The sequence below is a fragment of the Corylus avellana genome, chromosome 5 (genome assembly GCF_965113065.1).
Source record: "Corylus avellana chromosome 5, dhCorAvel1.hap1.2, whole genome shotgun sequence".
Lineage (NCBI taxonomy): Eukaryota > Viridiplantae > Streptophyta > Magnoliopsida > Fagales > Betulaceae > Corylus > Corylus avellana.
The window spans coordinates 1,454,738-1,475,652 of NC_142494.1; the positions used below are offsets into that span (position 1 = coordinate 1,454,738).

The 20,915-nt window shown below is 36.2% G+C and overlaps 3 protein-coding genes across 4 annotated transcripts; 1 reads left to right on the forward strand and 2 right to left on the reverse strand.

Moving 5' to 3' along the window:
* Positions 1-591: 591 nt before the first annotated feature.
* On the forward strand, positions 592-8,281 carry LOC132183105 (Actin binding Calponin homology (CH) domain-containing protein). Its single transcript, XM_059596504.2, has 15 exons — positions 592-901; positions 1,330-1,459; positions 1,595-1,765; positions 1,982-2,220; positions 2,334-2,505; positions 2,603-2,641; positions 2,807-2,875; positions 3,006-3,122; positions 3,577-3,788; positions 5,016-5,171; positions 5,249-5,448; positions 6,562-6,728; positions 6,816-6,912; positions 7,064-7,155; positions 7,774-8,281. Exons 2-15 carry the CDS (start codon positions 1,373-1,375, stop codon positions 7,981-7,983), a joined length of 2,028 nt encoding a protein of 675 aa, XP_059452487.2. The 5' UTR covers positions 592-901; positions 1,330-1,372; the 3' UTR covers positions 7,984-8,281.
* A 497-nt stretch (positions 8,282-8,778) lies between these two features.
* On the reverse strand, positions 8,779-12,968 carry LOC132182695 (ankyrin repeat family protein). Of its 2 annotated transcripts, XM_059596010.2 has the most exons (5): positions 12,470-12,968; positions 10,672-11,431; positions 10,364-10,400; positions 10,153-10,286; positions 8,779-9,299 (listed from the first exon to the last, which is right to left on the reverse strand). In XM_059596010.2, the coding sequence occupies exons 1-5, from the start codon at positions 12,927-12,929 to the stop codon at positions 8,891-8,893; spliced, it is 1,800 nt and encodes a 599-aa protein (XP_059451993.2). In that variant the 5' UTR covers positions 12,930-12,968; the 3' UTR covers positions 8,779-8,890. The 2 variants fall into 2 exon arrangements, 1 of the variants encoding a protein (XP_059451993.2); XR_015912202.1 differs by lacking the exon at positions 8,779-9,299 and having other exon boundaries at positions 10,211-10,286; positions 10,364-11,431.
* A 2,587-nt stretch (positions 12,969-15,555) lies between these two features.
* Positions 15,556-20,887, reverse strand: LOC132180954 (Ypt/Rab-GAP domain of gyp1p superfamily protein). Its single transcript, XM_059593970.2, has 7 exons — positions 19,575-20,887; positions 18,139-18,255; positions 17,117-17,295; positions 16,856-16,949; positions 16,680-16,757; positions 16,435-16,536; positions 15,556-15,949 (listed from the first exon to the last, which is right to left on the reverse strand). The coding sequence occupies exons 1-7, from the start codon at positions 20,055-20,057 to the stop codon at positions 15,815-15,817; spliced, it is 1,188 nt and encodes a 395-aa protein (XP_059449953.1). The 5' UTR covers positions 20,058-20,887; the 3' UTR covers positions 15,556-15,814.
* Positions 20,888-20,915: the final 28 nt, after the last annotated feature.

Consider the following 20,915-nt stretch of genomic DNA (forward strand, 5'->3'; position numbering starts at 1 on the left):
GTAGTGTTAGAAGTTACATTTTTATCTCACAACAATTTTATAATGATAATGTGACAGTTACAATTAATCCAGTTTAACAAAGATTGATTCAATGGTTGATTAAGACCGCTACTTCTGCATTGTGAAATAAAAATGTGGTTTATGACATTATTTTTTTGTAATATATCTCGAGAAAACTTCACTTACACCCAAGTATCATAGTTTAAGGTGAAATTAATGATAAATATGAGAAATATCCTTTATACCCTAGTAAAATTTATTAAAAAGAAAACGTTTACGTGGCTGTTGATCCGCGTTTGGAATTTTCATTTTTTAAAATGGGAAAATTTTCAGGATTTTGGCATCCTTTCGATAAGATTTAACAAAAAAATCTAATGGATTGGTGAAATTAAAAGGGGCAAATTATTGGAATACCAAAATTATAAAAATTAGAAGTTTGAGATTATGGCCACAAAAAGTCCAATACTTGTGGGTAATAGAAGTTTCCAATATATCTAAAAAAAAAAAAAAAAAAAAAAGGGAAACAAAAAAAGAAAAATATATATATATCGCATTCATAGTTTTCATACCAAAGAAGGCTCCACGTGAAGATTGAATGAAGAGTGTTTAATGGTGATGGTATAAATAAAAGCACCACCTTTGGCCTGCGCTTTGGCCTCTTTCTCTCTCTGCTTGCTCAAGAGGCAATTGCTTCCCCTGGGTCTTCGCGGGTCCTATCGGCAACACGCTTTTCTCTCCCAACCCCCTAAGCCTCTGTTCCATTTGTGCATCAAAAAACAACTCCCCAAAAAAAAAAAACTCTCTCTCTCTCTCTCTCTCTTGAACAGCCAAACCTGCGCAGAAAAGAATGATAAAATGAGAAAGCTTTCAATTTCAGCATCAGTTTCTTATAGTCTATAAGGTACTTTCTCCGCATTTCTCACTCTAAAAAACACAATTTTGCTACGTGGGGTTTACTATTTCTCCTCAAATTTGATTCCTTTTCATTGAATTTGTTGGTTCACGAGGTTCAAATCTTCATTTTGCTACATGGGTATTGATTATTTTCTTTGTATGGTTTGAATTTGATTCATTTTGATTGAAATTGAGGCGTTCTTACGCTCCTTGTTGGATTCCACTGTTGGATCAATCAAAAACCGTGTAATTGGATATGCATGCACGTTAACTTAGATGTGCAGTATGGTTTCTCGATCGGATTTCTATTTCTTTTTACATATATGGATCTGAGTTTGTGTCTTCTTATTATTTGGTTATTGAATTTCATGCTACCTTGTTGCAATTCTGATATAACATATGTAATATGTGACTATATACTTTCTGGGCGTTCAGTGTTCTTCTTGGTGTTGGGGAATTTGCGCAAACAAAGGTCAAGATGTCTGGTTTTGTGGGTGTTATTGTGTCTGATTCATGGCTGCATAGTCAATTCACCCAAGTGGAGCTTCGTACCCTCAAAGCCAAAGTACGCATTTCTCTGTTCTCAAATATGTGCATTTTGAATAATAATCTTGAATTTGTACATTCGTTTGTTTGATAATATTTATGATTAAGTGATGATTTTGGGGGTGAGATGTTGACTGGGCTGCATTGGTTTCAGTATGTTTCTGTAAGGACTCAATCTGGTCAAGTCACGGTGGGAGATTTGCCAGCCGTTTTTGTAAAATTGAAGGCTTTTACCGAAATGTTTACTGAGGATGAGATTAAGGATATCTTGGGGGAGTCATATAAGGATATGGACGAAGAAATTGATTTTGAATCCTACCTTCGGGTGAGTCTTTGAAGTATGGGGTCTCATGCTTCTTTTCCATTTATTATTACGTGCATACTGTGCTATTGGTATTTGGCGAATGAATTATGGTTTTGCTAAATTTGATATAAAAATAGGAAGAAAAAAAAAAAAAAAAAGTCTCTGCATGAATCTGAGAAGGTAACTGTGATGAAATGAATAGGGATGACAAATTTGGGGAGTGTTGTTAATTGGCAGGCATATTTAAATTTACAATCTCGAGCTTCAGCAAGATCAGGTGGTTCAAAGAATTCTTCTTCATTTCTCAAGGCCACAACAACAACCGTTCACCACTCAATTAACGTATCTGAGAAGGCTTCTTATGTTGCCCACATTAACAGCTACCTGGCAGATGATCCATTTTTGAAGAAGGATCTTCCCATGGATCCATCTACAAATGCTTTATTTGATCTTGTAAAGGATGGAGTTCTTCTCTGGTAGATGTGCCAGACCCACTTGGTTATTTTATACTGATTACTCTTAGTAGATGTTTTCATGTTTGCTAATAATGGTACTCCTGTTTATTGATGCTTTTAATTGCTTCATGTAGTAAGCTTATAAATATAGCTGTTCCTGGCACCATAGATGAGCGAGCTATTAATACTAAAAAGGTCCTGAATCCATGGGAGAGGAATGAAAATCATACTCTTTGCCTCAATTCTGCAAAAGCTATTGGCTGCACAGTGGTTAATATTGGCGAACAGGACTTAATTGAAGGAAGAGTAAGTTGAGCTACTACCAGCTAGCATTATACTCTTCTTGTTATATTTTTCAATTTGGTTTTAAACTTGCTCAAGTTTTTTCTTGTTGATTTTGTAGCCACATCTGCTACTTGGCTTGATTTCTCAAATAATCAAGGTATGAAACTTGAACTTTTTCCTTTATGCATTGCATATACACTCTTAGGACTTAGACACCATAATGAGGGCAATTAATCTTATTTCAGCATATAAGACTCAAAGAGTTGGGTTGTCAATGTTTACACTATTGATTGTGTTGTGTTTTCTATGGTGGCAAGTTCAGATTCAACTATTGGCTGATCTCAATCTGAAGAAAACTCCTCAACTGGTGGAATTGGTGGATGACAGCGATGTGATTTTTTTCCTTCTATTTGATCTATGTTTTGATAATATGCAAAGGCTATAATTTCTTTTTGCATTTTGCTATATATGCTGGAAACAATGATTATCATATTATTTTGCTAATGGAATCCAATCTGCAGGATGTGGAGGAGCTTTTGGGCTTATCACCTGAAAAGGTCTTACTGAAATGGATGAATTTTCATCTGAAAAAAGTTGGGTACGAGAAACAAGTTACAAACTTCTCGTCTGACGTGAAGGTAAGAGAGCGCTCACCAGTTTGTTAGTGACTAAACACTATGGTTGAATCTAATAGCAGAGGTTGTAATTTTAATTTGACACATCTTAGTGATGAGAATAGCTAGTCTGGGTTTGTCTATCTCAGGTACACTTCTTGTGTACTTGGGCTACACCCTTTCAGGCTTTCAGCTATTTTAACAAAAGTCTATTACCTTAAAACAAAAATATATAAATAAATAAATATTTATTCTTGGTGAATCCATTGTATCCACTTTCTTATGATAAAAAAAAGGAGGAAAATGGTGAATAAATTGTGGAAACATGGTGTTATCAATGATAGCTGCAATTGGACTCATATTTACTACTAAGGGAAATAGTAATGTTGCAACACTTATATGCAGACATGTTTATACAATGTTTCAGATGTGTCATGCATAATGTCTCTGATGTTGTTTTAACCTTGTGCATTTTCAGGACGGAGAGGCATATACTTACCTGCTTACCGCTCTTGCACCTGAACACTCAGGCCCCGGTGAGCTGGAAACAAAAGATCCTACAGAAAGAGCAAATATGGTTCTTGCGCATGCAGAGAAATTGGATTGCAAACGATACCTCACTCCTAAGGACATTGTTGAGGGTTCACCAAATCTTAATCTTGCATTTGTTGCACAAATATTCCAGCACAGGTGAGGAACAATTTCTTTTTTTTTTTTTTTTTTTTTTTTTTTTTTTTTTTTCAGTTTGCAAATATGCTAGCCTCCCCCCCCCCCCCCCCCACTAAAAAAAAAAAATAATAAATTAAAAAATAAAATAAAAAAACTGAAATCTGAAACTATGCCTTTTAGGTTGTTGATGTTTTCACCTCTTATATGAACTGATTCTAATTTGCCACCCAATTTATGTGATATGATCTATTTGTTATCTGTTGTACATAAACTTGCTAGTTATTGTAAGTAGATCTGTCTATGTCACTATTTGTGGTGATCTATCTTCTGCTTTCTATATGGATCTGTTTCAGGAGCAGAACTTCTCTTAATTTTGCACAAGATTTGGTGCATACAATACATTTCTGAGATCCCTTTTGTGCCCCTTTGGAAATATGTTGCCATGATTCATCAGTTAAACCTGTTCTTTCTATTTTAATCTTATAAGCGTTCAGAATAAATATGATGATAAATTGGACATATGCATTTGATTTAAATATTTCTAGCTTTCATGTTTTTATTGATTTTTGTTTCTTCTTCTAGCTAGGTGTATCTCTTGTAAACTTCGTGTGTGGTTGGGTTGTGCCTTTTGGCTCTTTTTAATAATCTGCGATTACTTATAAAAAAAAGTAATAATAGCAACATTAACAACAACAATAACAAAGATAATGATAATAATTATAATGATAGATTACTGCTACTAGTAGTAGTAGTAGTAGTAATAACAACTAGAAATTTATAAATATTTTATCTCGCTTAGTTGGTTTTCATGTAGAACTTTTTTTGAGCCTGTTCTGGAAATTTTGGTCCTAGTTTTTTTGCATGTGTGCTTGCTGTATACCACAATTAGCCATGTAGACTTGGACAAAAGATGAAGAAAACAGACAGATTGTGAAAATGGTGATCTACGAAGTCTCTTTTTCTGTAGAAGAATTAATGGAGACTGTTGGTCCTTAATTTCACTAGTATGTGCAACATTGTAAATATAGCTCGTACTATTACTTCTTCCTCCTTATTCACACTCACGCTTGTATTTTTCATCCCTCAAATTGCATAATAATTTCCAAATGGTACCTTTCCTGAAACTTAACCGTTTTTCTGGTAATTTATGATGGTACAACAATGCCATATTTTCATTATTTTCCTTGGATGTGCAAACCCTATCTGTTTTGATTGTTCAATGTTAATGGCATGCAACTTTCTATGCAGGAATGGCTTGACAGTCGACAGCAAAAAGATGTCTTTTGCTGAGATGATGACAGATGATGCACAAACGTCTCGCGAGGAGAGATGCTTCCGATTGTGGATTAACAGTCTTGGAGTTGCTACCTATGTCAATAATGTTTTTGAGGATGTCAGAAATGGGTGAGGTTTTTGTTTTCTGCTCAGTAGCGTCAAGCCCATATGAATCTTGATTGACGATAGGTTCCTTGTGTTTGCAGATGGGTTATTTTAGAAGTTCTTGACAAAGTTTCACCAGAATCAGTTAACTGGAAGCAGGCATCAAAACCTCCTATAAAGATGCCATTTAGAAAAGTTGAGAACTGCAACCAAGTTATAAAGATTGGAAAGCAATTAAACTTCTCCCTTGTGAATGTAGCTGGGAATGATATTGTGCAAGGAAATAAAAAGCTCATACTAGGTAAGTTTTAAAATTTTACCCCTAAACTGCTGTTACCTTGCTTGTTACTACTGCTCCATTCAGTTTATCCATATGACGGGTGTGTGATTTGTTGCTATATAATTGGAAGTTGTGGTGTTTTGTTTTCTATTTTTTGGATATCTGGTGTAAAGTTACACTATTCCAGTAATATAGCATTTTGTATGATAGAAACAAAATGAAGTCTTTTTTTTTTTTTTGTCTCTAAGTTATTCTTGTAGCCAACTCAAGAAAATTGTTATAGTTTGTATGAACGGTTTAAATGCAAAAGATGAAGGCTATTGAAATTGTTTTGTAGCCTTACCACACATCTTATTATCTAGGTTCAGGAAAATATCAAAATGACAAAAATACCCCCAAACCCTAATGACTCATAAACCCTAATAACTCTTCTAAAAAAGTAATTAGGACAGATAGATAGGTGCTTTTGTTTATATTTTCTCTGATATGAACAGTAAAAACTGAATCACCAAAAAGGGATGGAGTGGGGTATTTGAACATATGACACAAATACGAATAGTCCTTACCAATAATATTTCATAGTTTCCCAGCTTTGTAGGTATTCAAATCTGTTACTAATTTGGACTACATGAACCCAAATCTTCGAAGTAGAAACTAGTACATATTGATCAAGTAGTTTAATGGTTGGAAAAAGCAAGTAACACTTGCTAGTGTGAGAAAATTTACACCTATCTGATAGCTGCCTCACTTATAAGAGAACAACAGGATGCACAAAAGGGGCGAGGCCATAGGCCTTTTGTCAAGGTCATGAGGTGCTAACACCAGAGTATTGGGCCTTTTGATTGGTTGCCGGCTTGGTGCTGATTGGATTATTATGGGCTTGAGTCCCACTGGATGTGGCTACTGGCTAGTCTCTTACTTAGCGAAACAAAATATTCATCAATTATTGGGGGACTTCTCTAACTTGCTAACCTTTCAATTATTCTTCTTTCTTTGAAATAGTTTTTGCACATATCTATATTAATTTGATTATTTTCCTCTTTCATAACATTCTCTTCAAGAAAGTGTAATTTGTAGAGATTGCTCTAAAACCATTGGAAAACACTTATCTCCTTGCCGCCGCCCCATTTGCAGCATATTTATGGCAACTCATGAGGTTCACTATGCTCCAACTCCTAAAAAACTTGAGATCACACTCCCAAGGTAAAAAGGGTAAAGAGATAAAAGATGCTGACATTCTAAACTGGGCAAACGACAAAGTAAAGAAGGCGGGTAGAAACTCCCAAATGGATAGCTTTAAGGTAATGCTTTAAACAATGGCATTGTTTTACAATCAGATTGTAACCCATGATTATGGTTTTTGTGTCTGAATTAATGTTTTGTGTTAGGATAAAAACCTTTCAAATGGGATTTTCTTCCTCGAGCTTCTTAGTGCTGTAGAGCCAAGGGTGGTGAATTGGAGTGTTGTTACAAAGGGAGAAACTGGTATGTCAACTTTCTCATACTTCAGGTTAGGTAAAAAATGAGAAATTTGCCAAGCTTGCACCTTTTTGGCTTACTGCAGACCATCAGAAGAATGTATAAGCATTAAAGAGGAAAAAAAAAAAGTCTCACTTTACTGTCATTTATATTGCAGAGGAAGATAAGAAGTTGAATGCAACATATATAATAAGTGTTGCACGAAAGCTGGGGTGCTCCATTTTCTTGTTACCTGAGGATATTATAGAGGTAAGTTTATCATTGTAAAATTGGATGCATATATTCTCTTCACATTTGCCACTGTGTTGTGATGAACCATCACTTCGTTTTTACTCAATTTTTGGGCCTGACTAGTCACTTTAAATTGTCACTATTTGAATGTTTAAAAGAGATCCGAAATCCAGATATGGAATTCTGGACCTTGCTATTTTGATAGTCCATTTTGTGAAGAATATGAGTCTGAGCCTGTATACTTATTCAAGTCCTAGCAATTTGTCGTCTTTTTATTAGTGAGGATGATACATTACTAATCAACCTGGCCAGTTTAACTCCTTTTTCTTCACCTCTAGGTTTTTTCAATCCAAAAGTATACTATATGACAAAGCGACATGTATTGAAATTATCCCTTTTTAAATTCTTCACCCTTCTTTCAAAAGGGATCATTATAATTTTTAACTTATCAAAAAATAATTATCCCTTTTGAAAGAAGGGTGAAGAAGTTCAAGAGTTGATATTATCGAGTTGACTTTTTATGTTTATAGGTGAACTGGGTTTGTGAGACTGCAATTGGTATTTTCAAATGTAAAAATACATCACTCTTTAGTAATTTCTACTTTTTATTGCCATGTATGCCTGCCTTAACTACAGGTAAACCAGAAGATGATCCTTATTTTGACGGCTAGCATCATGTATTGGAGCCTACAACAACAGGCAGAGGATGCTGAAGACAGTAATACTCCCGATGCATCCCCTGTAGCTTCAGTGGATGGTGAAAGGGAAACAGTTTTGGCTTCTGAGGTCGCGAATGAGGAAGCCTCTGATCAGGTCGAAGGAAAGGAAAGTCCTGATGGAGAATGACCTGAAATACAACTCAAGAATATTTCCCCCCTCTTTCTCCTCTTTATTTATTGTTTTTATTCTAAGAGAACAGGAAAAGAAGAAGTAAATTTGGTTGTAGTTAGCAAATGTTCTGTTGCTCTCCATGTATAAGAGAGAGCGCTCATTCTAGTATGTGCATGTAAACCACAGAAGAAAAAAAGGGTCCTGTAAATTTTCTTGCTTTAACTAAAGGTTACTGTTCTTAGGCATATTCTTTTGATTCAAATTACATTGATTTTGGGGAATAATGTAAGTGGGGCTTGAAGCATTATTTGTTCGTCTTTCTTGGTATTACTTGTATATATATATATATATATATATATTTTTTTTTTTTTGATAAGTTGGTGTTACTTGTATATCATTTCAAGTTGATGCTCAAGTATGATAGGATATAAATTATATGAGCTCCTTGGAAGTGCATTGACACAGGCATTGTTACTGGCTTGACTCACACGGACATAGACAAAAAGATAATCATCATCAACTTGTAGTTTCCCTAGTGTGAACTTGAGTAAACTTCTTCAACAAGCACTTGTTCATGGAAGATGTTTGCAAGAAAGATGTTATAGTTAGGTCTTGATAGCACTAATTTGTGTAGTGAAGTCACATTTTTTTCAGTGATCTTAATCGACCACCTAATCGCAATGGTCGTCAGTGCACATTTACTCCATGGTTAAGAAGTTCATTACTCCGTAGTAATCCAGTAATCAATTACACAACAATTTCAAGATAAAACTATCCAAGATCACGAATGCTCGAGTAACTAAAGTTACAAAAAACCCAACTAAAGCACTCCGATGCATTGCAATTTTTATTGTCCCATTTGTTCACTACAACAAAAGAATGTTTTGTTAATACATCAGGAAAAAAAAAATTGTATATAAACCTATATTTTCTCTTGTTCGCTTGGCATGGGGACAGAGGCAGGAGGTGATACAGGTGATCTGGGCCAATCATGAAGTTCATCAGCTGGAGCCCCATCAGATTTTTCTTGTTCAGCAACAAGCATAAGCATCTCAAGGCGCTTGTCAAAGAGAAATGCACTCTCATCTCTCCGGTCAAGCTCAGCAGCTTCAGCTTCAAGCCACTTCTCTCGTAAATCATCAAGAAGATTTGCTTGGTCCGTATTGACTACAGCTCCTGGAGCACTTGGAACAGTGGTGCGAAGTGAAGAATCTCCGGATGGTGGTGGGAGTGTCAACAGCATTGCTCGGAATTCCCGTGTATCTTCAAATGTCTCAAAATTACATGAAATTGTGTCTAGACAGTACTCCCGTATCTTTGCAACACCATACCTACAAGTCCAATGTAACCACTCATTACTATTACAACCACTTTTTTTTTTTTTTTTTTTTTTGATGAGTATTACAACCACAAATTATGTTCAAGGCTAATAAACTATTCAATAATTTACTCATCAATGATTCACTCAATTTCAATTCTAACCCTCTATAAAGCTATCATTCGTAAGGGTTCCAGCTTCTTGTCAAATTATTTGGCTTCCCATGACCGTACTCCAGATTGTACATGGTTAAATCACCAAATGACGTTGACTATGAAGACAATGAGGTGGGATGATAAGCATGGCAGAACACGGCACATTTAGCATGTCAACTGTGGTGAACTCGAAAGTTCTTTCTTGTCAAAACATGTCGAAGTGACATTTTTTTGGGGTTCCCATGATGATTATATTAAGAACAGGTGAAAGAGCTTTAAAGCTATGAAGTGAAAGAGCTTTAAAGCTATGAAGTGCTCACAGGTACTTATTATGCCACACATGGATAGCCTACTAAGGATTCTCATATGAAGCAACAAATCCACTGTGGAAGCTGAAAGGCTGCTTCTTGACGATGTCAGAATTAGATGAGTATCCTAGAAGCAGATCAAGAGCTGAATCTTTGTAGGCCACAGTACTGGTAAGTGCCTGAACAGTTCACTTACCAAGTGCCTTATTCAAGAGCTCAGAAACTGTCAGATAGCTGTATGATGGGCCACATATGTGGCACTTGGTAAGAAATATAATAAGTCAGATACGTACTACCTTCCCAAGCCCCACATATAGATCTAATAGATTATCAGTTCACCTTTACTCTAGCTACTGATCAAGATATCTTAGGAAGATCAAATAGATAAAGAGAGAAGATGTACATGTCTGATAATATCAGCCAATGGCACAACTCTGCAGGCGAGACCATTTCCAGGTGCGGCAACAGCGCATCAGCTACAGCACGCTTAAGCGAAAATAACAAGTATCTAGAAGCAGCATCAAACATTTCCTCAGCCTGATCAATTAACACGTGTTAGAACTCCAAAAGAAGAAATTTCTGCTGCAAGAAGTTTTGATTGATACATTTTGTACCTGATCCGGGTCTATATCCTTCAAACCATCAGTGTACCTGAATCAACCAAAGGAGTCAAAATAAGCTACATGCTAATTAGTCTGGTTCTGATAAATGATGATTGCATGCAATCATAATAAATGGTTGATTAAACTCTTTCTTTCCCAGTATGTTAAGTAATTGATCGCATAAGAAATTGTCAAGTGCAACAAAATCCTGGCTAGGCCAGAGATCTATGGTTATTGTAACAACATAATCTTTCCAGCATCTCTTCCTCTGAATATTCTGATCTAAGCTCAGTATTCTACTGTAATCAGAATAAACTTACATATACTCGATCATTTTCTCGAATGCTTCTGTGCTCAAATCATGTTCTTCAAGAAATGGAAGGGTATCAACAGGTAATGCATCTTTTCCTTCATGAAAATCCTTCATACGAGATAATCTTGCTCTGAAGTATTCTGACCTTGATGCTAAAACCACTTGATGGCAACGGAAAATCTTTTTATCAACTCTTACACAAACATCTGCAAGATCATCTACAAAATTACTGATCTGCATTGCACCAACATAAAATGATAATTTCTCAACACTAATGTCTTGGTTGCGTTCCCTGTTGGAGTTGGCAAGGGAAATTTGAAGAATTTGATGTAAGGCAGCCGGAAGTCGATCTTCTTCAGGAAGGGACAGGCCCTGTAAAATGAAGCGTTTCTGAGAATTATCTGTGTCCCTCAGTGCTTTGTATTCTGCATATTTCTGGTGAATAAGTTCTTTCTCAAGAATCTTTTGTAATGATTCACATTTGCATACTTTGCATATTCTCACAAGATCCTCCATGTCATCTACTGCAATATCTAGTCTGTCAGAATAGAAGAAGTGGATGAGGCTGTAAAGAGCATAATAAGACAGTTTTTCCTTTGCAAATCTCACTTCCTTGCGGTCTTTCCAATCGGTTTCAAACTTCCTCTTAAAAAATGGTGACCGGGCACTTAAGATAACTCTGTGAGCTTCAATCGGTCTACCTTGTACAAAAAATACCACATCTGGAGGGAAGTGGTATGAATTGAATCCCCCGCTCGATGAAAGAGCTAGCCAATAATATTACATGTTGAGTGTCAGACTGATATGCATGGTATTCGCAGAAGAAAAATACATAAGACCAAATGAGCTGATAGGCATCATCACTGATGAAGCAACTAAAGCCACAAATTTACTTTAAGCTACAGAATAGGACAATTTCCCCAATATTGCCATATTTTACACTGAATTACCAATAAATCTGACAACTAATTTTTTCTTATTCATCCCAACTTTCAAGTTTTTTATACCCATCCACTTATTCAAAACCAACAAATCAAAGACAAATATTTAACACCCACATGAAAGGGGCCCTCCATAATCTATGGGAATAAGAAACGACCCAAAGAGCTAGTCCCAAAATTTAAAACTAGCACCATCATCTCCACACTCCAATACACCAATATATCCATCTGGGTCATTCATCCACAAGATAAGTTCACACAAAATTGACCCATAAGTCAAAGTAGATAACATCCTTCACATTTTCATTCCCAGATGCTTGGCCAACACAGGCATTCAACCCAAAATGAACTTACTTTCCACAACTACCTCTACTGGCAGAACTTCAAACCATTCACAACATAATTACACAAGAAACAATAACCCAGAGTTTGTACCTGCAAATTGAATCTAACTTATCATCCCCACACCCCCCATATGAAATTCATATCACCAATTAAGAAATGTAACATTTCACCTACAAAAATTCACACAAAACAGCCCCCAATATACATGAAATTGAAACTAGCCCATTATCCCCACTCACCTATACAACAAAACCCACATCCGCATGCAACTAATTTTGATCTTTTCACCTACAAAATTCACACACAAAACGAAAAGAAAAACCCTATGTACAAGAAAATAAAACTAACCCATTTACCTACACAACAAAACCCACATCACCAATCCAACAAATTAAGCATTTTCACCAACAAAATTGGCACACAAGACGAAAAGAAAAACCCATCTCCCTGAAATTGAAACTAACCCATTATCCCCACTCCCCATGAGAAAGAGAAAGGAAAAGAGAAAATCCAATGCACCTGAAATCTGAAACTGACCATCAGCCTGCTCCACGTAGGCCCTATTCCCCGCACAACCCATGAAAGTCTCTCTCATCGCGGTCTGCAAGGGCCCGAGCGGCGGCGGCCTCGCCTCGAACGCCTTCAACAGCTTCCTGACCTTCAGGTTCAGTGCCGCGTAGTGGCACCTGTCCCCGTCAAACGTATGCTCCGAGCATATCGCGCCACTCTCCAGCAGCATCCTCGCAGCATCGAGGTGGCCCGCCAGGCACGCGTAGTAGAGTGCCACCGAGTCCCACTGGTCGCGCGCGTTGACATTGACACCGGAGTCGAGGAGGTACCTCAAGCGCTCCACATCGCCGGCGCGAGAGGCCGAGAAAACGTCGCCGTTCGGAACCTTCTTGAGGGGTATGGAGGAGCCGAAGTCGGAGGGGTCGAGGTCGATGTCGTCCAGGTCCGTGTTGATGCTCCAGGAGGGCATTGTGGCAAATGTGAGCTTTGGGCTCTGTACTTGGGTTTAGCGGGGTTTAGTGGGCTGTATTTGACAGGGGCGTTAAAGCGGGGCAGTTATAAATGCACTGCTAACCGCTATCCACTTATAATCGTTAACCGTTAACTACATAACTGTTTTGGTAAGCTATTATTAAAAACTGATAATTGCATAAGACGAGGCAGTTAGCAGTTTTAAGGATAAAGAAAAGTGGTTAATAATCGCTAACCGCCTACACTTATATATAAATTATAATAATATAAATATATATTTTATATTTTATATATTTAAAATATAACATCAAAATGATGTTGTTTTGTTGTTTTTCTCCACAACGGTGTTGTTTTGGAAAAAAAATAAACACTTACTCACTCGACTTGATTTATATAGATTAGGGTTTCATCATATTCTCTCAAACTCTCTCTCACGACTCAAGTCTCATGGGGTGTCGTCCCTCTCTCTCTCTTTCTCTCTCTCTCTCTATCTCTCTCTCTCTCTGACAGTCTCACAGGCTGAATGATTGATGATTACAATGGGGTGAGTTATTGTCTATTTATTTTTAAGTTTATGGGCTGCCAGGTTGTAGTTGATGAAAAAGTACGGGAGAAACTCACATATTGTTGCAATTATTTTGCATCTTCTTGATTTATACATATTGTTAATTGTTATATTCATTTTTGTGTTAATCTTTTTTTGTTAGTTGTTATATTCATCTTGTATTTTACTATTCAAAACACCTAAAAAAGCCCAAAAGCCCATATATTATAAAACCGTTATTGATTTTAGTAATCGCTAATCATCTAAGTGGAGAGGTAATTTTAATAACCGTTTTAGGCGGTTGCGGTTAACGATTTAGGCAATAACTGCTAACTACAGCCACTTGTACAGTCCTAATGTTTGAGGTTTGAGCTTGAAGAACAACGGTATTTTGTGGGGAGAGGAATTGCACATGTCACATGTGGAAATTGGAATATCTATACGGATGACATTTATTTCCCAAACTATTTTTTTTTTCAATTTTCTTTTATAGGGATGCTCATAATTTATTTATTTCTTTCTTTTATATTATTATATATGGAAATTCTTTTATTAAGACCTGAGGAATGTTTATACCACATTTACCACTCCACCATGACATGATACTGCAAATTTACCTATAGATTAACCCTTGTTAAAAGAAAAAGAGAAATGCTAAGGGTTAATGTTTTTTTTATATTTGGCTCATCTTATTTTGCAAATCAATTATTAGATTTGTAGACTTATGTGGATCCTACAAAAATTAATGATAGACCCCACAAATCTAATGGTTGATCTATTAAATTTGTAAGAGAATATGGGTCAAATATGATAAACTTATTGATTCCTAACATTTCTTAAAAAAAATAAAGATAAATTAGTAATGCCACTTCAATCTTATGAGATAGTGGTGTGATATATAACAATACTCTCAAGACATGTCCATTAAAAATTGAACTTCCAATGAAAAGATTTTTATGTTTAGACATAAGCTTTAAAGGGAGCTTATCTCAACTTGCATCCCCAATTTTAGTTGATCTTGGTCCTCATTATAATACCCTCTTATAAGCCTATGCTGATGTGGTATTACCAATCTACTATTGAATTTTATTTTCTTTTAACAATGGCTAATCTAAAGTTAAGTTTGCAATACCATGTCACTATTGTGAGATAGTGGCGTGGTATATAGCATTTACATGTCCAGTAAAAATTTAACTGCATATGAAAAGGATTTTTTGTTAAGCAAGGAACAGGATTTTCTTTAGTCCATTTTGGACGGGAGAATATCCAAGTCATGGCTAGAATTTTTTCTTCAAAATTCTAAAGCCACAAATAAGACACATGTCCACTAACGAAAAATAATAATAAAATATTGTTTTCATATTAAAAAAAATATAAAATAAAAAAATAAAAAAATAAGGGGTGGTGGGGTGGTGGGGTGGCCGGACCACCCCAAGGGCCAAATCTAAAAAAAAAAAAAAAAAAAAATTGTTTGGCCCTTGGGGGTGGCCGGACCACCCTTTATTATTATTTTTTTATTATTTTTTAAGATAAAATAATATTTTTTTATTATTTTTTGTTAGTGGACATATGTCTCATTTGTGACTCTAAAATTTTTAAGAAGAAATCCTAGTCATGAACTGATATTCTTCAGTCCAAAATAAACTGGAGAGGATCCTGTTCCAACCTATAAGAGGGTATTATAATGAGGACCAGAATCCTTTAAAATTGAGAAAAGCTCCAAATAAGAATTACATGTCCAAATAGGTGCTCGCTCCTACTCGAATAAGTAAGCCCATCAAGGAATCCTAATCCATTCTAATGGCCATTCTATGGTGTTTCTTTCTTTCTTCCCTATTTTTTCTTTTTTCCTTTCAGTCATTAACTACCCATCGCTCCATACATTATGATGGAGTGAAAATGCCATTAAGCCACTTGGTGTGTAGAGTTTTTGCCTTTGAGCATAAAGATGTGTATCACAAGATTGTACAGAGTTTTTGCCTTTGCCGAATTGCCTGAAAGGCGTGAAGGACCATCAAACAGCTTCTCACAGGATATTAAATTCAACTCAAGTAACAAATTACAAGCACAACCAAACATCAAAGCAAAACTTACAGGGCAGAAGAAAATTAGACAATGCCCTGAATTGTGATGTAATTAACTGTATATAATGTAACATTTTGAAATTTACATTTGTCACCTACAACACCCAAAAATCAGCAGGTGCTCTCTTCACTCGGTCCTTCCCTTAAGAGGAGTAGGGAAAAAAAGAAAAAGCATAATTCAATGTTCTTCTCCAGAGGGGCAACAAGCCCCTACTTAGGATGACTGACATATTACACTTTGAACAACAGCAAATGCTATTTATCATCAACTTTGATCGAATTTAGCCGTCTAAATCTTTGATCAAGCTCTGCCATAACTGCTGGTTCTTGCTTTTTCCTTTGCTTAGATATAGTGTTGGTTGTCATAGAACCAATCTTATCAAATGCCACCTGCAAAGTCAAATTATTAGAAGCTTTATTAACATTTTTTATCATTGAAAAAATGTTCAAAGTAATAAGCCAACAACAAACAAGAAGTAGGAGATTGATACCACAATTCAAAATAGCCAAAATGATTGGAGAAAGTTTAGGCCAACTAGAAAAGGAGGTGTGTGCACACCAAATGAGAAAAACTTTCAAAGCTTTTTTTTTTTCCATTCATCTATAGCAACTCCTCTAAATTTTTTGTTAAGTGATGCCGAACCAAATCTTTCATTATCAGTGTTTATTCTGCTTTCTTCTATCACTAAGAAAGGGTAATTATTTTTTCTAACTTACCAAAAAACAAAAAAGAGGAATTATTAATTCCAAATTTCAAGTTTCCCTTCCACCTCTCTGAGGACCTTTTTTTTTTTTTTTTTTTGAGGGGAGAGGGGGGTGGTGAACTTAGAAAGCATTATAATTGAAATGAGAGATTAGTAAGAGAATTAATTTACCGTTAGTAATTCATCAGGATCAAAAAGGTGATGCGAGGTTCTCTGCAATATGTTAATTACATCGCCAACATGATGGGTTAAAAGCAACTGCTCTTCTTTCATCTGCATTTGCAAATCACAACTTTAACCTAATCCCATAGTAATATCTGATGTTTGAGTTATATTCAGTCCTAAGAATCAATAGTCAAGTAGCAACTAGGCAACACAAGCAATGAAAAGAGCCTACAGGCTAAAAGCACTCGTACCATAAAGATTGCCAAAGCTACATGAAACAGAACCTTTGCCCCCTCATAGAAAAGGACATCCCACACCCGCAGAGTTGTCTGGAAAAAGAGACAAACAGAAGAATTGTTACTTGTTTGTTATGGAAACAATCTTAACTAACTGTTTTTGTACTAGAGAGTCTCAACACTGTTCTAACCTCTGAAGGCAAGCTCTTAGAAAAGAGGCATAGAAACCACTCAGTGGCAACAAGGGAGACATCAAAATCCAATGCTTCCAAATGAGAGGCCATCCTGCATTTTTTTTTTTTTTTCCAATTTATTTATTTATAAGTTACATCAAGGACACAACCCAAGTGCATAGGAAGCAACAAGAGAGAAGCCTAGCAAGTAGCGGAGAAGAGACCTAAAAAAGCATGAAAATAAAGGATACATCTACTAAATCATCAAAAGCAAGGCACCTTGGACACTTTTTAGCAAGTAGATCTTTGAACACCCTTTGTTCGACATGGCATCCTGATAAGTTAGTTGTGTAGCAGTCATTAACTAATACATTTTCCAAAAGGACTGCCAGCATCCAAAATGCATCTTCCTCTGTTTTCATCACAAGCAACAACAATGCTGCAACATAATTCAAGCCCTGCACCAAGAATAACTCAAAATATTAAGTAAAATGTATATCCCAGATTAGGTAATATACACCAGCAATTATCTAGATGGACTTACAATTGGTTTTGGTGTCAAAGTTGATTACTATTAGACATGTAAGAGAAACCAGTTTTGGTGCTTCACATCAATTATATAGAAGAAAAGATGCAATACGTACCAAATACTAGCAGATGCAATTAGAGCAAAGCAGGGATGGTTACATGAGGTATTTTGTGATCGTTATATCTTCAGTAGATTAATCGCATATTTACAAGATGGGATGAAACAATCACGCTTTACAATGTGGTAAAAAGTAGAGTTGGTGAGATGAGGTGTTGGTTGAGAAGCAACCAATAAGATTAATACAGTTGATGGAAAAATTCAATGTAAAATATAGCCCATTCATAAATGCATGTGATAAATAAATAAACGCAATCATGATTGAACAAATTGAATTGGTGCAAATTGAAGGTGCCATTACGAGGTAAAACTAGAAGCGGGATAGAATCAAAGCAAGATTCTTAATGTCATTAGCACTCTAATTTTTTTATACACTAAAAACACTGGATCAACATGTATCTTGCAGACACAAAATGATTCAGAAACAAGTTTATTCGAAAGTACAATCTTCTATATGCTATAATCTGGAACAAGATTTACGATGGAGCTGTGAAATACACATGGGGGATACTTTTGAATGCATTAGTTTGCAACATATCGTATTTCAACCAAACACTTCAGTAACAGGAGCCTGATGCATCATGCCGTTATAATTAACAAACTCCAGACTGGCACAAAGATATTTTTGTACATATCTAGAAGGGAGCAAACCCACCTGACAATAGCCAACATCAGAATCACGGAAAGAATACCCAACAAGAACACGTCGGAGAGCAGCATGACCCTCTGGAGTGTCCAACCATGAGTGACCAGGGAAGGTGCGCGGTAGGTCCTGCATGTATATAAAAAGTATGAAAATAGCAAAAGATATTAAATGACAGTTTAAAGTTGGCATAAAAGTAATATCTCTTGGAAAGTAAGGCTTTACATTTGTACTGAGAATCTCAGAGAAACTGAATTATGCCAACCTTGAAAATAATACAACCATTAAAAATTTAAGCAGGGATTAAACCCCAGATGTATAGAAATCTACAATCCACAGTCTCAATTCCTCAATAATGGTAATCAAACATCACAAGGCTAGTTAATGACCTACAGCAAATAAGCTGTTTCAAAATCAAAACATCCTAAGAACTTTTAGCCTTGATGGTACTCCCTATCTCCCAATTCAAAGAGTTGAGATTTACAGGCTTGAAGCAATTACTTCCAGAATAGAAATGAAGAAATGAGAAGGCCAAAACAAAGTTCAAAACTAATTATCAAAATACGCATGGCCATACAAGCACATTGCACTTTCAAAGAACAGATTTTAAATCGTCAAGAATAAACCACAATACATTTTATATTCATCCATAAAACTCTTATCATCCCCAAGAATAAAAATAATAGTATATAAAAATAAAAATAATAAAATTGTTGCAACTATTTAGAAATTGCTTCCATTCAACCCTCATCCACACACTTCATCTTTGAGAAATTTAATCTTTTTTTCCACACATAAGGCTTGTTAATCTTGAGAACACATAAATCAAATACCCAAATTGCTCAAATCTGTGTGGATCTTCCTAAGTCTTACCATCAAATACACCAATTTAAGCTGTACAGGATGATAAGTAGAGTTAACGGGCATTGATATGCAACCTTTCAGTTACAGTACAGCAATGCTTAGAGATCTTCAATTTAATAAGTAAAATGACATTAAAGTTTCTATTATAACAATATAAAGATTATTTAATTTAATTCAGCAACAATAGCCATGTAATTGAATGGTTCACACACAATCAAATGACCTGACAACAAATTTTATCAAGAGGTGTGACGCACAACATTACAGCAGAGGATAATAGAAAATGTCGCAATACATTTGTTTCAACAAAGTCCTGCAAACTAAGATTCCCCAAACATTCACAAAGATCGTCAAATCAGAATAAAGTAAAAACGATCATTTTGCGTATAAGTCAATAGTACTAAATCCATGCTGCAAACTACTTATCTTTCAAAAGGAATCTAACCCCATAGATGGCATACCAATATGTCTATCAAATCTAGAATCTATAATCATTAATCAAAAAGTCCAATATACCAACCCCGACTCTGCCAGAGGCCCAGAATCATCATTGCAATGCATAAAAACCCAAATCACTCACTCACATGATCAATCTGCCTCGTGGCAGGGGTGACCTTCCCCTCGACCGCCTTGGTCAAGTCATTGTAATAGCTATCCGGCACCGTGGACTTCTTCTTCGCCGCCCCGGAAAGCGAAAACCACACCTTGGGGCGGAGAACCGGAGGAATTCCCTTCCTAATGAGCCTCTTCAAAGTTATGGCGTTTGCCATAGCTGATAGCTTAAGCGAGGCCTTAAGGGATTGGCCTTCGGAGATAGAAGGCTGCAAGTACCAATTGGCTCCTTTGCTGGCCTCCAATGCCCACCAAACCCTTCCCTGCTGCCTCACCTTCTCCCTCACCTCATTCAACACATTGACATCATCCACATTCCCTTCTACTGTGAAACCGTAAAGGTCTTGAAACTTCACAGTGAGGTTTGCCCTCCTGGCATGGATGCTGGGCCTCAAGATTGGTATTTGAGATTGGAATTCTAAGGCAAGGTCCCTCTTGCTTTGTGTTCCATACATTTCTTGGGGTTGTAGAGACAGATCAAGAAAGAAAGAAAGAAAGAGGGAGCGAGAGAATGAGAAAGAAAATGCGGTGTCTTTGATTGGAAAAATGAGAGGACCTTGTCAAATGAGAAAACCCCACAAGTCTGAAACCATGAAATGGTCTATTTTTTTGAGCCTGAGAGTGAGAGGTTGAAATTTGATAAGGAGAGGATGCAAATCTTGGGTTTTCTTCAAATGGGTGTTTCAGATTTTGATGAAACAAGAGTCACGCAGAAGAAATTGTCACCAAAAACCTTACATTTGCCACGGCCATGAAAGTCCCCTTAGTGCCATTAAAAAGGCTTGAAAGTTTCCACTCTACGGAACAGAAAAATAAATATAAAGAGAGACTTTTTCTTTTCGTTCACAAGTGCGCTCTTGAAGAAAAGAAGGTTGGATATGGATATTCAAAATCAACAACAGAGACCCAGAAAAGGGAAAGTGAGGAAACTGAAAAAACAAAACAAGAACAAAAAACAATACCCAGAACAGACCCTACAAAAAAATAAAAACAGAAAGAAAAGTGGAAACCTGAAATGGGCTCTGGCCTCAGGAACACACAAAAACTGACGCACTAATAAAAGAATTGGGACTATTTGAGGTAGACAAATGGATACAAAGTTAGGACCGTCAAGAAAAATCCGTACTTTTGGGTGGTGGACTTGAGGTTTGGAAAATTGGAGAAACTTAACGGGAAAAAATGGTAGGTGGTCTGAGGTGGGCTAGTCTTGGGTTTAGAAAAATAGGCGCAGATGAAGAAGGGCCCAATTGTTAAAGTATTTTACTTTTTGGGGTGGTTTTGCAATTTTTGTTTGTTTTTTTCGAAAACTCTCT

What these genes read in the sequence shown, in the direction of transcription:
- LOC132183105 (XM_059596504.2), top strand. Translation starts at nt 1,373, where the DNA reads ATGTCTGGTTTTGTGGGTGTTATTGTGTCTGATTCATGGCTGCATAGT. An exon ending in AGGACTTAATTGAAGGAAGA is followed by an intron (nt 2,506 to 2,602) that starts GTAAGTTGAGCT and finishes TTGATTTTGTAG; the next exon opens with CCACATCTGCTACTTGGCTT. An exon ending in TTTGAGGATGTCAGAAATGG is followed by an intron (nt 5,172 to 5,248) that starts GTGAGGTTTTTG and finishes TTGTGTTTGCAG; the next exon opens with ATGGGTTATTTTAGAAGTTC.
- LOC132180954 (XM_059593970.2), bottom strand. Translation starts at nt 20,057, where the DNA reads ATGTATGGAACACAAAGCAAGAGGGACCTTGCCTTAGAATTCCAATCT. An exon ending in CTGATGTTGGCTATTGTCAG is followed by an intron (nt 17,296 to 18,138) that starts GTGGGTTTGCTC and finishes TTCTTGGTGCAG; the next exon opens with GGCTTGAATTATGTTGCAGC. An exon ending in ATCCTGATGAATTACTAACG is followed by an intron (nt 15,950 to 16,434) that starts GTAAATTAATTC and finishes TTGACTTTGCAG; the next exon opens with GTGGCATTTGATAAGATTGG.
- LOC132182695 (XM_059596010.2), bottom strand. Translation starts at nt 12,929, where the DNA reads ATGCCCTCCTGGAGCATCAACACGGACCTGGACGACATCGACCTCGAC. An exon ending in TGGTCAGTTTCAGATTTCAG is followed by an intron (nt 11,432 to 12,469) that starts GTGCATTGGATT and finishes ATTATTGGCTAG; the next exon opens with CTCTTTCATCGAGCGGGGGA. An exon ending in AGGATATAGACCCGGATCAG is followed by an intron (nt 10,287 to 10,363) that starts GTACAAAATGTA and finishes TTAATTGATCAG; the next exon opens with GCTGAGGAAATGTTTGATGC.